General features: G+C 35.7%; 1 protein-coding gene across 4 annotated transcripts in view; it reads left to right on the top strand.

Moving 5' to 3' along the window:
• Positions 1–17,276, top strand: part of LOC115905082 (adhesion G protein-coupled receptor A1-like) — a 253,460-nt gene that overhangs the window by 102,908 nt on the left and 133,276 nt on the right. For 3 of the 4 annotated variants that reach the window (XM_030951166.1, XM_030951164.1, XM_030951167.1), the window contains 2 exons: positions 2,065–2,136; positions 2,893–3,056. In XM_030951166.1, the coding sequence (XP_030807026.1) occupies positions 2,065–2,136; positions 2,893–3,056 (236 nt within the window). Of the gene's footprint in view, positions 1–2,064; positions 2,137–2,892; positions 3,057–3,414; positions 3,713–17,276 lie in introns of those variants that run through there. The other variant, XM_030951168.1, reaches the window with a different exon arrangement.

Below are 17,276 nucleotides of genomic sequence, written 5' to 3'. Positions count from 1 at the left end.
CTTCCCTTCAGTCCAAATGGAATTACCAAACTTCAGTCTTGGTGCTATGGTTGTTTTGCCATATGAAGCCTGGCAAGCTGTTCAAGGGAGAGCGTGGGATTTGCATCAGATTGGAAAATTTCCTGTACTGCAGGGGGCAATGCAAAGGACAGGACTGGGCTTTCCCCATCCATCAGTTCAGAACTTACTGACTGTCCTCTGTCAGTGAGTTTATACTCATGTAACTGCTTTCATATTGCTGGAACCACTTCTGATTTACTTCAGTGTAAGTGTCAGGGTTATCAGTTTCTGATCTAGTCTTTTGAATGCCTCAGCTCACTGAGCTGCTGCAGCATGTGCCTTGTCAGGCCTTACATCCAAAAAACACATATGTAGATCCATCTAATTTTAAGTAAAGAGGTTAAATGTGTCTGTGAAATGCTCAATATTTTTAGTTTCCTGTTAACAAATTAAAAAAAATTAAAGGTAGAGAAATATGTATCTACAAGCAAACATTCATTTCCATCTAAAGACATATCCACACTTGAAGAGGTACTTGAAAGTTCTTCCAAGAGCTTTGTACCACAAGTGTATAAAGGTGCACTGTTAAATAAAATCTTAAAAACTAGTTCCATTATATCAACACATCTCATCATCACTCAATAATCTCATTTTATGTTGCTGAGCCAGTTTATTTTTATACTCTATTACCAGAATGTTGTTTTAAACTACTAAGAAATTTTAAAGTGTTCAGTTGTGTACAAAAATGAAATTAGTTATTTCTTCAAGAGTGTCTTAAACTAATTTATAAATTAGCACCATTTTCTCTTACTTGTATCCATTGATCCACAGATTTCTGGACAGGTTTCAGCAGACAGCAGGGTTCTCAAGTTTCATCTTTCTTACTTTGGTTCCTTACCTGGTTCAGATCTCTTGCAGCTTGATAGATCCCTCACTGTGAGCACATTGCTCCTGATCTGAATGTCACTCTTCAGTTAAGCTTATATTCTTTACTTTGTAGACAAAAGAGAAGTAAAATTAATAATTATAACTACACATTATTATTGTTGTTTGTTATTATTATTGTTATTTTTATTCAATAATAATTTTTATATTATTAATATTATATTATTAAAGAAAGTAATAAAAACATTTTCTTTGCCAGTCTACTATTTTTTTCATATATCTGCAACATATCTCCACTGAAGAGCTCTGAAATTTTCCTGATAATTGAGTTTTTGTAACCAACTTTGAATTCAAACAGATACTGTTCAGGCGCTGGAGAGAAAGGAACGTATCTCAGTATTTCTTAAGTAGGGAATTCATATGCTCTGAAACATTAATATTGATATGCACTAACTTTTAAGTTTATGGGTAGAGAAAAAGACATTATTACTTGATAATTAAGCATCTAATTTTTGTATTACTAAGGCAGTGGCAGAGCAATACTGTTTAACTATGTAAAAGTGAATTGCCTCTGTTTGCAAGTATTCAGCCTGAGCCATTCAGCCATCAAGACAAGAAAGAGTAGAGCAGTAATTAAAATAGAAATGACCTAATTTAAGGATGGGAAAAATTGGTGTGTTTAAAGTCCTTTGTAATAAAACTATTCGTGTAGTCACTTTGAAAACTCATTTCTGTTTTAAGGAATTGCTTGAATTCTTTAGAACATTACTAAATTAAGACACTGTTTTTGTTTCTTTAACTTGAAGTGACATTCTGTCTATATAATAAAAATACAATATAGGTCTCACTGACTAATTATTTTATTAATATTTTCACTCAAACTCTGGAATATTCTCTTCTCAAATTCTGTTCTTTTAAATATGCAGAAGTGTTCCTCTTTACGAGACCAAGTGAATTGTATGTATTTCTGCTATGAAAATAAAACAAGTGTGTGAATTGGTTTAAATATTACTGTCACCTACCAAAACCAAAAAGCAATGCACCAAATTTAAATATGTTTTTACTATTGTTAAGAAAGCAACTTTTTAATTAGCACTGGGAAAATTATATTCTATAACAATTTTCTTTTCTTCTTGCATTTGTTATAACCAACAGTAAATTGCTTTCTTTTTTCCCTAGGAATTTGTCAGGGAATATTTTTTCAAGTCTCATGAATGGACTTTTTTCTGAGCTGCTAGCTCTGAAAGCCCTGTGAGTATCATTCCTTTTGTTTGTAATCTGAAGTACTTCAGAAACACATTAGAATAAACATAGCAGAGTTGAATATGAATTCAAGCAGGATTGTTTCTAGAGATGCATTCTAAAAATAAAATCTGCAGTATTTTGTTATCCATGTCTGGCTCACTGTTGATGAGCTGCCATCTTTACCTGTTATAGGAAAATGGATAGCGCTGATAATTCAACCCCATTCCTGACTTGCCCAGTCTGGTCCTCCTGACTAGAATCCCTTTTTTTTTTTTTTTTTTCCTTTATAATCTTATACTTTTCCATGGTTTCATGCATTAAATTTTATTAGGCGTCTAATTGCACAAAACCAGTAATGTTAAATATTTTTCCTGGAATTAAGCTAACATTTCCCAGTTATTGATATTAATTGTACTCGCTTAAGGTTTCAAAGTGTATACTGAATGTTTCTACTTAGAAGGGTTTTTAGTCAATTTAGGTATGTTATAGTATGATTTCTGCAGTAACACAGACTCAAAATTATTTCAGTAGTCAATGATGTTGTCCTGGAACCAAACCCAGAATTTTTGCATAATATTATGAAAGTAATAAACAGTGGGACAACGTGAATTGGTTGTCTCAGACTGTCTTTGAATTCCTGCATCCATAGTTATGCATTTATCTAGAATTCTCTTTCAAATTAAGTAATCTGAATCTAGCAGAAGAAAATATGTTCATGGAAACTACATGTTTACCAATTGTGGTCATTCTTTGCCTTTGTAGACATTTCAACACTGATTCACTGATTTGTGACTGTAACCTGAAATGGGTCTTGCAATGGGCCAGAAATGCTTCAGTCCGAATAGCAGAGGAAACAGTTTGTGCTTACCCCAGTGCTTTACGTGGATTGTCACTTTATAACCTGAAGGAAAACCAGCTGATCTGTGGTGAGTTGTACTCTCATTTAGCATTACAAATTGAAGTGGATTCCGGAGAAAATATTTTTTAAAACCCCAGAATTCATCCAGTTAGGTGAATTCTGTATGAAGATGTAGAAGTGAAATGTTTTTGGATATTTTCCATCATAGCAAACATGATAGATGTGGTGTGAGGGAGAAAAAAAGGTAAAGAACTCATTTCACATTGGGCTTTGTCTATCAATGAGCAGATTAAACCAGAGATTTTTAAAAGTATCACGCTGCAGAGAAAAGATCGCTGCCTGAGATGGTGCCAGTGGGTTCCAGAATCAAAAGTCTAATTTCACACATGGTTGATGAATTTCAGAATCTTTGACATGCTTGAATGACAGAAAATTGCTGAGATTGTGACTTTGCTAATGTCTTTTGCAAACAAAAGGAGAGTCAGACGTTTCTCCTAATAACCACAAGAAGAGTGATGTGTGTTGTAACAAACATATTAATAGAAGGAGGGAGATCAGAAGTTGCCTGGAATGATATAGAGAATTGGTTTTAATGACAAATATGGATGTTTATAGGTTGGAAGAAATCTGAAAGGATGTGAATACTACCTACAGATGGTCCACCAGGTGAATTGTTAAGGAAACACAGACACGTGTCTGGAGGCAAATATGGAATGAGCTCTTGTGAGTGCAAGACATTTCCAGTAGCCTGTGTTACCAAACATTTGAAATTCTGCAATGTTCTTCAAATATTAAGCTCCCATTTTATAGAGAACCAGCATGGGCATCTTCATAGAGATCCATTTCCCAGCAGGAAAAGTACTTCTAAAAGTACTGGAATGATCAGAAGAGTGAAAGATTGTTAATTGGTATTTCCAGGTAACAAGTGAATATAAACCTCTGAATTCTACAGAGGAAATGAAAGCAATTTCTCAGAATTTCTTAATTTAATTCCTAATAGGACTCCCTATCAGACCTTTGATACAGAATTTATAATGCCCATCTAGTTCTCACTCCTATTTACAATCAAGGGCTGTAATGACTGCCAATAGCTTGACTTTGCTTCCAATATCTGCAGGGAGTTTTACAGTGGTTGTAATTGCTGAGCCTTCCACCAGCTCTGTAATATCTGCCAGGTATTTCATGGTGCTCAGAGTATCTGCTGGGTAGCTCACAGTGCCCAGAACATTTAGCAATTTCATTTTCAGTAAGTTAATTTGAGCTTAGGCATAACAGAAGGCAGTCTGGCACCAAAATAATAATAGCAATTGAGAATGATGTATAAATAAGGCGTGTTGAAATATGCACAGAGCTGATCAAATTAAACATATCTCAAAGAAAATATTGAGTGACTTAAAAATTAAAAACTCCTTCCTGTGAACATCATCCATACTGTCAGACGTTTATAGACACTGATCTTCCTTCTACATGCTACAAGATGTCATGAGCTATCACAGTGACAAGATGAGCAAAAAAAGAAGAATGAAAGGGAAAAAATTAAAATAGGAGAGAAATGGACAAAGAGTTTAGCAGGGAATGAACCAAGAAGTCAAAGTATGTGGTCTCTGAATAGCTATAGGGAGAAGTTTGCCATCAGCTTTTTAGATTATTTTATATGTTGGGGTGAGAAAAAATAATCTTTTGAATTTCTTCCTGGCAAATCTTTCTCACACATCTGTTTACTCATGATAGCCAAAGTAGTAAGTTGCCAGTTGGAAACAGTTAAAAACCTGCTTTGGGGGTTTTAGGAGCTATGTAACTGCACAGTTTTAGAATTCCCAGGGGTCTGCTTGCATATTTCATTAACAGCTTTTAAGAGCTACTTAAATCTTCTTTAACAAAATTCTCCAACTGTCAGAAATGTTTGGTTATAAAACAATTCTTCACAATGTTGGAAATAAGGTTGAAAAGCTGGTTGGATGACAAAGTATGGTTTTGCCCTTGTCTCTGCGTTAATGATGAGGGACTGTGGTGAATTCATAATGGCATGGACAGAGAATCTTTCTGAAAAATGGTTGTGAAATTGGCTTCATGCAGTGCCTTGTTACTCTTTCTCCATGACTCTAAATACAAGTTACTCAATTTCCAGGAGGAAAATTATTTTTTCCTGAATGCAAGTGCTATAAATATCTAATTTTCCTAAATACAAGTGCTGAGGTCTGATAGGAGTCTGAGATTTTCTCTGGCTCACACCACCAGCAGAGACGGATTCTCTAGGCCAAATTCTTCACTCAGGAAAGACCCGTATGTCTTTTTGTCTTAAGGGGATTATGAAAGGTTGCTCTTAAAGCTGAGTTTTGATTATTTATACTGGTGAATGAGATATGAGAATTTAGTTTCTCAGTCTCAAAACTGTATTGATGTTACTGAACAGCATGAATAGGTAAAAATTCAGTTGTTCTGCAAATTACAATTGACATATAACTGTGATGGAGTACTTTTCTGTTAAAAAGCGTTGACTCATCAAAACAATGTTTGCAAAAGTGCTGACTTTCTTTTTTCCTCCAATTAGACTTTATTTAAAATTTAGAAAGTAGTTGATATAATATCAATAATATTTAAATAAATGTTTTGATTAAAATGCTGAAAATGTTTACTAAATGTTACCAAAAAATATTGCAAAGGTCAAAGGACAGAAATAATTTTATGGTGCCTTAAGACATTTATTTATTTGTTTATTTATTTATACCGCAAAGAAAATTATCTAATTCTCCTGGGACAGAGTGCTGTTTCTCATACAGATCTCCTACAAATTAAAATCTTGGGTTTTGAATATATATATGCTCTACTGATGTTTATAAATAAGTAACTGAGAACATATTATTACCTTCTGTTAATTAAAAAAGAAACTGCTTGAAAAGAAAATATAAAAGGATATTGAGAAATCTGGTTTTTTGCTTAGAGTTTATTGCATTAATACATAATAAATTGCATTTTCATTCTTTATCATTATGGATTTTTTCATGCAGTTAGTAAAAAAGTTTTGTTCTTTTTTGGTGTCAGTAGCTTTTCTGGTTTCTGTGGTCTGCTGTTCTAATCTTGGTCATGATATAGTTGCATGGACCTATAAAGCAGACAGGTTCAAAGAACTAGAGGTAGTATCTTGATTCTCAGGAAATCTAAATGCACAGAAGAGTCTACACTGTTTTCAAGTGATTTTGCTTTATTCAGCCAGATGGTTTGCTGTGCATACATTCACATCATTGCATCACAGCACTTTCAGGCAAGCTCATTCTGCTGCGTGACCCCTTTCCCTGTAGCTGTCCTTACCTTTCCTGTAGCTGTCCTTACCTTTCCAAGCTGTGCTGTGGGGCAGTCTGCCAGAAAGCCCCATAAAGCAATCTTGCCCCATAAGGCAATCTTGCTCCATAAATCAATCTTAAACAGTCCTGGGTGGCTCTCTGGCCACGTTAGCAGAGCTTGCTCTGGCTCTTTGCATCTGACCCCATATGAGATGCTGGCTAAAGGTTATCCCCAAAAACCATGTTTGCCCTTTTTCTCTGTGTTGATGTAAAGCTATGCACAGCTCTTTCCCTTGGAAGAGGCAAATCAATTGCTTCTCTCTTTATTATGCTTCTGCAGTGAGTCTTTCTGTTTCCCACTTCCTTATTATCTGTGTTGAATTGAGTGGGAGAAAATCTCTTTCCTTGTTGAGCTGATTCAACACAGGACTGTAGGACAAGATTTACAAGAAGTTCTATGATACAGGGTTATTTATTCACCTATAGTCTGCACATTTCTGAAAAACTCATGGTGTTGCAATAGTTACAACTAGAAAATGGAGACAATTAACAAAGCTAGTATTAATATATTTTCTCCTTACACCATCCTCAGCAAAGAAACTTCAAAGGTAAAGGAAACACTCAAAACCACAAATGTTAGATACATTCATTGAGGACACAGTCTCAGGGGAAAATATGGTAGAAATAGAACTTGAAAAGCACAGAGTAACAGCAAATTAGAAGTCAAATACCTCAGCTGAGTAATTTTCCTTTCTTGTATTGACATAGGTGAGATAGCATCTGGTTTTAGGTACCATGTCATCTACCATAAATGCTTCCTGAGTCACAGGAGCCTGTTTTTCAGAGGTGGAGTACCCAGAGCTTCAGTACCCAGAGGCTTGATTTGAATTGTTGCTCTGTGTGCTTCACATTCGTGAAAATCAACTGTAGGGTGTTTCACAGAGGGATTATTCCAGTAAATTATTTTGAAAGAATGTATTATGCCAGAATGTGTGTTCTGTCCATGGGTGGTATACCTGTTGGCTGTGATCCATAAAACTCTAAGTATTTACATCAAACTTAAAGTGAGAAATTCTTTGGGTTGGTTGTTAATTTACTAAAAGCTTTCGTAGTCAATTTGGACTTTCGCCGGGGAGGGCAAGGAGTGAGCACTCAAAATAGAGCTGGAGTTTTGTCTGTGTAGGATCTGTATGGTGAGGCTGCTGCCATGCCTTAGGGGGCTGTCTGCTGAGAAAAGTGTTAACACTGCAGTCGAATAAAAATCCATCCTATTGAAAATAGAGATGTGAAAAGAAGATAATAGTTGTGACTTGTGAGTGTCCAACAGTGTTTGAATTATTACTCGGTCTCTGAATTCTGTAAACTACCTTAGTTTAAACTGTTAACTCATGGATTAAATTAGCAAGTTCTGACTCATAAAATATCATTGAAATGTGGAGTTTGAGGAATGATAGACTCCCTACTTAGGATGGACACTTCAAAGGGAGGAATAAAAGTCAAAGAAGTAAATCCTTTTCTGACTTCTGTATTCTGCAATAAAATTCTTTAAATATTTCATAGAAAATGTGAATAATTTATTGGAAGGGAGGAGATAAAGTTGTTAGGGAATTGTTTGTACTTAACCAGCACCTTGTCTTTTGTAGTTTGCTTCACTTCACTGAGAATCAGAGTATCTGTTCCCCCAAAGGAGCAGAGTCAGGCTAAAATGTAGGTGCTTTTTGCTCTGATGCTTCATACCTGTTCACATTAAAACTTGGTGCAAAGCAAAAAAAGAAAATAACACTATTGTATGCTTTATGCATTCATTCTACTTGTATTGTTAGAGATTTCTTGTCCATTTTAAGATTAAATTTCTTACAAAGGAACTACTTTCTTCATTAGCTATCTACTGTCACATTATCTAATCTGCATTTCTCATGCTTAAATATCAGGAGAACATTAGGGTATTTTTCTCTCAGACTACATGCCACTCCCTAGTCTATTTTTATAAGTTTTTTTTTTCAATCTTACCTAAAACACAAAAAAAAATTGAAACATTCAAGACATTTAAAATAAATTATAGTAATACCATTGGGAAAAAATAGAACATTTTCTTTTCTACACTTCCTCTATAAAGTACTTTTATTTTTTTGAAGTAGCTTTCTTTTTCCTTGACATAGATTCTTAAAAGAGTGTGGCTTTAAATGCTTTCTCAGCAATGGTGGAATAGTGTTGTTTTAGATGCTGTATTTGTTGAAATGTCTTTATAATTTTACCTGATGTAACTGCACATTGTTTCCCCATCATTCCTAGCAGAGTAAGTTAGTATTCACTGTCCAATAGTAAGAACTTTGAAAGAAATACGTACTTTTAAAATGCTGAAGAGGGAAAAGAACTATGTACTGGGGAATTTTGTCTTTGAAAGAACTTTTTCAACATTTAAATTTAAGCTGAAGTCAATGGAATACAATCAGCCTTGATCTGTGTCAGGTTTTAAGAATGCTGTCAACTATCTTGTGTTAGGGATATGGTAAAGAAGTGAGATTTGAAATTCCTTTTTTCATGTGGCACCAAAAATTAAATATCTACATTCCCATTCAAGTCTTAAAATTATAAATATCTGTATCTGCTCATAGATTATTGTTAAAAGTTTCCTTTTCTGTGTAAAATATATTGCAAGAAAAAACACTATCTTAAAATTACTAAGGAGTATTTTTTCTTCCTTTATTTTTTTCAGCATACACAAAACTTATCTTTGGTAATGTTTGTTACTTAAACTTAGGGACTGGTTTGAGATTATTGTTTCAATCATTTCTTTATTAATTTGTCATTTCCAAGTCATTCTTACTGCATTAACACAGTGTAAATATTGAACTGTGGTGGGGGGGGTTTCAGGATGTACTAACTGACTAAACTCAAAACCTCAAACGGGAAGAATGATGGATTAATTATCCAGATTTAGATTTCAGTCCTGCAGTTTCTTGGCAGTCCACAGGTAGCTTGCTGCATTCATGCAGAGCATCATTGTCTTCCAGAATATGCAGGATCGAGACTTCAGCTCTAATTCTGCAGGGAGTGCCTAATCATATGAGTAGGTTTAATTATGTTTAAATAGGAATATTCACACTAATAACCTTTCACAGGATTAGGTTTTGCAAGATATGGATAGTGATACAATTAGCAGTATTTAAATCCTCTTTCAGTTACTTACGTTTTACGATGTTAGCAATTCAAAATTTTCTTTAATAAGAAAATACTCATAATAACAGAATGTATATAAATCAGATAATATAACTGTATATTTTGGTCTTTCAAAGATACATGGGGTAAGTTCATTTTATGTCAGAGCTGAATGGCCATTTGTATATCAAAGTTGGTTTCCATACTATCATTTGGTAGTATGAGACGAACAATGTTTTAACCTTTTGTCTCCAAATTCTAGATTTCTCATCTAATATGATCAGTCTCAAAATGGGGGGAAAAGGACTATGTTGCCCTAAATTTAATCTTAAACATGATTATCTAATTTCTTTAGTGGCAGTGTAGAACACTGCTGCAAGATTGGTGGCATAAAATTAGCAACTGTTAAATCTTATAAATGTGAAATAGCAATAATATTAAAACATTCATTTGAGGATGAAATTTTACTACAACATATTTTCTTGCTCACACATGAAAATTCAGATCAACAGAAATTTTTGTCCCTGAAATCTTACTGATTTAGATATAGGAAAGGTACCCACTTGTTTGGGTTTTTTTTCCATAGCTTACTCTTATATACTGCGTTAGAGGTTTTTAATGTACACTTGTGTCTTATTTTCTACATTGTCTTTGACAATGCAAAATTACTGAAGGAAAATTTAACCAAGGTGGAGTGAGAATGGCAGTGAAATGAGGCATTTTAATCTTGAAACTCCTGCCCTTGACCAATTCAAAAGCCAGTTGTGTATGAACAAAGCAATGTTAAAACAAACATGCAATCCATTGGGTATCTCTGAAGATATATTGTTTATTTATTATGGTAATATGAACATTAAAACACTAAGGTTAAATTTATACTGGTGATTTCTAGGTAAAATTATGTAATCTTTTTAACAAACCTATGTTAATATTGTCCAATAACAATGCATATTAGGGTTTGCTGTAATTAATCTTAGTTGTTATCATAGGAAAATTCCCTATAAAGCTTTCATCTCTCTTTCATTTAAGTCGACTATACCATAGTGGCATTTCACATTTTTATAGTACATGTCAACATACAGCACTTTCTTTAATGCTTGTGTAAAAATGACACTGTCAGCTGGGCTGAAAGGAGCTTGGAATGGAAAAATTTAATGCTTCAACAGAACTGTCACTTGTTCAGCATTTCTTTTAAGAATTTTTTCTTTTTTTCTTTTCTACATTCTGACATAAATGAGAACACATGCAGCCTTCTGGACTCTGGGCAATTGGGGACAATCACTGACACTCTTGGGACCTTCTTGCCACCATCTTTCTGTGATCTGAGTGTGCAGTTATGATTTGAAAATAAAAACGATTTAAGGTTTGGAAAGATCAGTGCTACCACTGCACTTCCTAGTTAGATAAAGCTAGTCAGTGTATTTGATTATACCTGTTGGACCTATTGGAGTGGGCCCAGAGGAGAGCCACAAGGGTGGCTGGGGACATGGGACATCTTTCCTGTGAGGAAAGGCTGAGGGAGTTGTGGTTGCTCAGCTGCAGAGGTGAAGGCTCCAAGACCTCAGTGCATCCTTTCAGTACCTAGAGAGGGCTTATAAGAAAAATGGGGACAGACTTTTTAGCAGAGCCTGTAGCAATAGAATTAGGAGTAATGCTTTTAAACTAAAAGAGGATCTATTTACATTAAATATAAGGAATAAGTTTTTTTACAATAAGGGTGGTGAGACACTGGCAAGGGGCTACCCAGAGATGTGGGGGATGCACCATTCCTGGAAACATTCAAGGTCAAGTTGGGTGGGACTCTGAGCAAATGTCCCTGCTCATTCCGGGGGCAATTTAAATGTTTTAAATGTGACATTTAAAGGTCCATTCCAGCCCAAACCATTCTATGATTCTATGATTTTGTAAAGCTGGGTGCTTTACCTTTCCACTGCTCAGCCATTTTTATTAACTGCAAGCTGTAATGAGTATGCAAAGCCATGAGCCAGCCAGTTCAGTTGCCATAAGGGTAATTGGAGTAATCAAAATCAGCTTTTTAACAGTGGGTTTCTGGCTGGTGCCAGGAGGAAATTTGTGTTGATGAATCTTCCAGTACCATAGCTGTCAATATGTCAATTTCAGCATATGGCAAATAATCAAATGCTCCCCAGCTTCTGAAATAGAGTTCTGGGACAATTTGAAAATAAAAAATTGAAAAGTTGCAGCAGTTTTATTTGATAGGAAAGAAATCAGTGATGTGAAAACTATTTGCCTATTCTTTTAGATTTCTGTGCCAGTGCAAGACAAAGCAATTTTTAAATTGTTTAACTGGAACAAAACCTTGAATTTCATATTGTGGAAATCTTTCAAGTAACTGTTAACATTTTACAAATTAAAATGTTATTGTATTTATCATTTATATTAAATAAATGAAATCTATTATTAAATAAGTGAAACCTGTTACCTCTGTTTTTCACTGCCACTTGATTTCCTATCAAGTAAATCACTGCTATCATCAGTAATAAGAAAGGGCTTTTTCTTGTGCTCCCTCTCAAGACACATCAGTCCCTAGAACTGGTGCAAAAAGAATAATTAATTTTACTGGGACTTAGGGATCTGGAGGAAACTCCAGTAGACAAAGACAGGTTAAGTAAATTTGTCATGGCTGGAAATGTCATCCATCTGCTGAGTGGTGGATGAAACCTGTATTACCTGAATTTGCCAAAAGTGACTAGATTTGAATTGTACATTCCCCAGCTCAGCCTTTCTTATTTTCTATCTAGCTCTAAATTATTTTAAGTAAATAAATCAGATTAATTATATAATCCAAGTGAGTTTTTAAGCCTCATTCAAAACTATGATTTTAGCTCATCTTGGCGTATTTGTGCTCAATTTTAGCTTCTGTTTTGTGTCTGTGGAATACCTCTATGAGGTCAGCTGACACAGGTAACTGCAGCACCAGTTGCAATGGACTGTGGCAGCCTGGGTTCATTGTCCTTCTAAGTTATGATAAATCTTGTTTACTACTTCTGCTGATCTCCTTTGATGGCTTTACAGAAGTTTGCAGGAGTAAAATCCCAATAAAGATCTTGTAGATTTAGGCAAAACAGGATGCATGTCAGAAGTCTTGCTCTGTGGTTACTGACTACCATTTCAGTGCAGCACTTAGCATTACAAAAGAAACATAACCCCATAATTTAATTATAAGATACTGGGAAAAAAAAAAGACCCAACAACAAACCAACCAAAGCAAAAGCACTGCTTGATATTCCTGTTAGAAAAGCATGTATGAGAGGGAAAAGGACTGATAAAATGGTGTGGAATATCTCTTGCCATGCCAGCATTGTGAAGCTGGTGGAAATAAGAAGCTATTACATGAACAAAAGCTCTGCTTTTCCTGCAGTGAGTGGTAAATGAATGTGATACAAAGCTTTCTTGTCTCAAGCCCAGGAGACTTACCTTCTTCTGCTGTTTAATACATGTTGGCATCTGTATTTTCTTGATATGATGTTGAAATTGGAGCCAGGCACAGCTTTTATTAAAACTGAGGCTTGGCCTCAGTTCTGTATTCATTTTTGACTTCCTTGGCGCGTGGTGTGGTCTGTGACCTTCTACACCAAACGTTCCATTACTGCCAGCAAATCTTGCAACACAGAAACCGGCATTGGTGTGCTGGCACCTCCCTTTTTGGCAGAGCTGGCTCTTGGAGCAAGTCAGATCACGTTTTTTTCTCCAGTTCCATTTGGTAAATATCAGATATAATTTGCACTGTCAGCAATTCAGATTTTTAACTAATGTATTTCAATTTGTTTTTCCTCATTTTCATCTGTCCTTTTTCTTGGATTGGTTCCTTTGCTTTGTCCTCACTTCCAGCTTTCTCCCACTGTGCTTTCCATGCACATTTCTTTCCCACTGAGACTGTATACAAATATTAGAGCTCTAACTCACACTTTTGTCAGCAGGATGTGCCGCACTCTGTAGGCACACTCAGTTCAAATAAAAAGCCCATTGGCAATACAATAAATCAAGTGATTAACAAGAAGCAAAATGCCAACCTCTGGCTTTTTTTCTGTCCCAGAAGCTTGTGGTACACTGTAGAAAACTGAATTTTCTACTAATAAACTGAAGTCAAAGGTGTATCTTGAGACGTGAGCACTGTAGTGCTGAACTGATGTGTGGGCAGCCTGGAGAAACCTGTGGATTTTCCTATTTCTGGTTGTGTGAGAACTGTTGATAGCAACAAAGCCAGTTAATGAGGACCAGAAAAAGTATAGCAGAAAATTGTTTCTGGTAGACTGAACAGCAGCAGAAGGTGCTGGTGTAGTACAGGTTTATGCACTTAGTAGCTGTAGAGCTGAGCTGCCCAGATTAAAGTTTATGCAGCAGGAAATACAACAAAGCTGGCTGGAGGTAGGACGGTTTCTCCACCACCTTGTGCTGGTCATGTTGGTTAATGACTAGCCAACTTTCCGTAGTGTTTAGACAGGTCTGTTGCATGGGCCAGGTTTTGTACGTACAGGTTTGCTTTTAGTCATTCCCCCCGAAGACAGTAGTGTCACTCAGTGGAAGTGAATATTACCTAATGATAGTAACATGGTACTTAAAAACGTAACTAAAATATGGGTAAAGATGCACTTTCTCATCTTTTCACAAGCATTTTTGTTCCATGTATGTGAAGAAACAGCAGTATTTCATTCGTACTCTTCTCCGTTCCAACATGTAAAACAAAATAGAAGGCCAAAATTAGATATAGAATTGGAATACTTTTAAAATCTTAAGAACTGAATTGTAAGGAAAGCCAGGAAATACATGGTGTGTGTACATGTGTGCGAGGCAAATTCTTCTATAAATATATTAAGGCCATATGCATTGGAGCATTCCCATAGAGCTTTGGTGTACCTTGCTATTTTTCTGGTTTTGCTAATTATTTTAAAAATAATTTCTATTTTCTTTTTCAACATCTTGGGACACTGTGTGCATTAAAATATGCAGGGGTGTACTCTTTTTGAAAAAGACACAAGTGATCATATAAATTCAGCGGGTTTTGGGTAACCTGATTCCTTCTCTGTATGTCCTCAGTATTCTAGTCTAGATGTAATCTGAAATACAAGACTAGATGGCATAGAGAGTCTGGCCTTCAGTCAACAAAACCCTTTTCTGCTGAGAAGTGAAAGATAACGAAAAAGATGTAATTACTGTAATGATGGGTTAGACCTTTAGATTCATGCTGCAATCAGTGATTCCTGTGGTGCTCTGCTGCAATCATGGTTTAGTGCTGACTGGAGAGACAAGACAGGTAAAGACTGTAAAACACTCCATCAGCTCTTGATCTGAATGCCTGAGGGGAGTCACACCTCTCATTTGCAGATGGGATGCTGGCTCCAAGATCGAGGGCAGCGCAGTGAATTGTCTTGGAAGGAGCATCTTGGAATATTTTTCAAGTGTGTAAAGAGTAAATGAGATCCCTGTAAATTGCTCCGTCCCTTCTCAACACACAGTAGTAAACATTTTGGTTTTATGAGGCTGTTGTGTCTGCCATACACGCACACACATGCATAAATATGAGCATGAGAGATTATATATATTTAGTAATCCTGACTTAGTCTTTATTACCCACATAATCAAAGAAAAAAAATCAATTGTCTAGGGCTACGCTTGCCAGAGCTGTTATATTTAAAGTGCTGTCAAATCAATACCAAAATAATTCCAAATACTTTCAGAATTTTTACTTCTTAATTTATTCTCAAAGTCAAGCTTGAAAATGTGTGTACAGCATTAATTGATACTTTTATTTTTATTCTGAATTTGAAAGATTGTTGGATTATGGATTTAAAATAAGTATTTCCAGCTGATGCTGATGTAACTACAATAATTTTATAGCCGTTTGGGGTAAAGGGTATTGGTCGTAATTCTGAAACTCTTATTGGTGTGATTAATCCTCATAACTGTGAGCTGTGTCACAGAAGTCAACTGGAACTTCTGCGTGAGTAATGGTTCCAGAACCAGCCTCAGACATTTAAATCATTACTATCCCTGGAAAACAACTGAAGATTAGCTCTGGTATTAATATTTTTGTGTGGACGTCACAGAGATTAAAAGCAGATGTTTTCCAGGAGTACTTATGTTTACCTTCCACAGTCTGCAAATGTCATAACCCATAGAAATTCTATTATTTTTAATTTGAAAATGAGTTTTCAGCATTATTTGTCAATTTGGCCAACCCAAATAGGTACATTCTCAAAGCTGATCAGGAGGATATCCTAGCGTAATGGTATGTTAAATTCCAAGGGTATGTTTAATTCATTTTGCATCTTTGTTGGCACTTAAAAGGATTTTTAAAGAGAAAGAAAATTAGTACACTGTTGATAGGACTGGTAATTTTTTGACATGCTGAAGTAAAGGAAAGTTTTCATTCACTTCTGATCATTAATTGACAAAACCTGTAGAGAGCACCTCATTCCCAGTGCATTTCTGGGTTTGGTGATCCCCAAGGCTGAACAATAGAAGGGGTTATGGGGGAGCCTTGGACACCAATGCTCAAGACAGAGATAAATTCAGAGTGATAGTGTTACACTTCATCCATATGCTCAGCAGGTTATTTAACTTGACTTAAAGATACTGATATTCTAGTTCACACTCGTCCTACTTCACAGCCTCACAGCACATTGTGTCACTCACTGCATGACCAAAACCATTCAACCAGGTACAACATCCTCAGTTAAAAACAACTGTATGGATGAGAAATATTTTGTTTCTGTGAGTAGTATCTATTGCTGTTGAATGTGTCACAGTGTGCTTAATTTTTCTGCATTTTGGTAGTCATTTAATTAATTTATGGATAAATTTCTATTCCATATATTTCCTTATATTCCATAATTGACTTCATAATGCAACACAAAAATCACAACTTTTTTTCCATCTGCTAGTTAAATACATTTAATATAAATGACTGAGACCAAGGCCGCAGCTATTAGGAATGAGGCATTAATCTGGTTTACCTTCTCTTCTCTTAATTAGAAGCCAAAAGTCATATAAAAATACTGTGTATATTTCAAGGAATTTTTAGTATCACCTCATTGTCTCCATATAACAGGTGCAATCAAAAGGTAAATTACAGGGTGTATGCACAGGTAAGAAGTGCTTTCTGAAGGCTGCACTTTATAGTCAAAGCAGAATTAAAACATTTCAGTAGAGAGCAACTAGTCCCTTAATCCTCTGTGTGCTTCTCCCAAACAGCAGTAGCACATATTCACTTTTACCAATTTTGCATGTTGTGCTGGCCAGCATTCTTCTTTGTGTAAAAGTAGAACTGATGTCTCTCACTGTTTACTCAAAGCAGGTGATGAATGTACTGTTCAACAAATAGTAACAAGAGCCCAAAGCTGGGTTTGTAAGTGCAGCTTCTCACAATTTACAAGTTCTGAAGACGGCCCTTAAAGAAGTGTGTTAGGGTGGAATGCTGAGTAAGAGGAAGAACACTATTGGCTGTCCACAAATTTGAGCAGCTGTAGAACCAGTGATTATGGCTTGCAACCTGGATAGGCATGGCTAAGTTCATCTGTATTTGTTATGGGCAAGGGAGGGTTTTGAGGAGCAAGTTTAAGGAAGATAAAATGGCAAGCAGTGAAATGGAAAAAAAAAAAGGTACTTGTCAGAAAAATAGATGTTTGAGGTAGTTACTGGTGGTGCAAATGGTGGAAGGGTGACCTTTCAGCTGACGACTCTGCCGGATGGATTGATATTAATGATGAGAGGCCTCTAAATGAAAACAGAAGAAAAAGAAGGGATAAGATCTAGCATTAAAATTCTCTTTCCTCATCAAGGTAGAATGATAACCAAGGTGCAAGACTATAGGTCTTTTGTCTAAG

This window comes from Camarhynchus parvulus, chromosome 6, assembly GCF_901933205.1.
Source record: "Camarhynchus parvulus chromosome 6, STF_HiC, whole genome shotgun sequence".
Taxonomy (NCBI): Eukaryota; Metazoa; Chordata; class Aves; order Passeriformes; family Thraupidae; genus Camarhynchus; species Camarhynchus parvulus.
The sequence above is the reverse complement of the archived record's forward strand: the minus strand, read 5'-3'. Positions and strand labels throughout refer to the sequence as shown.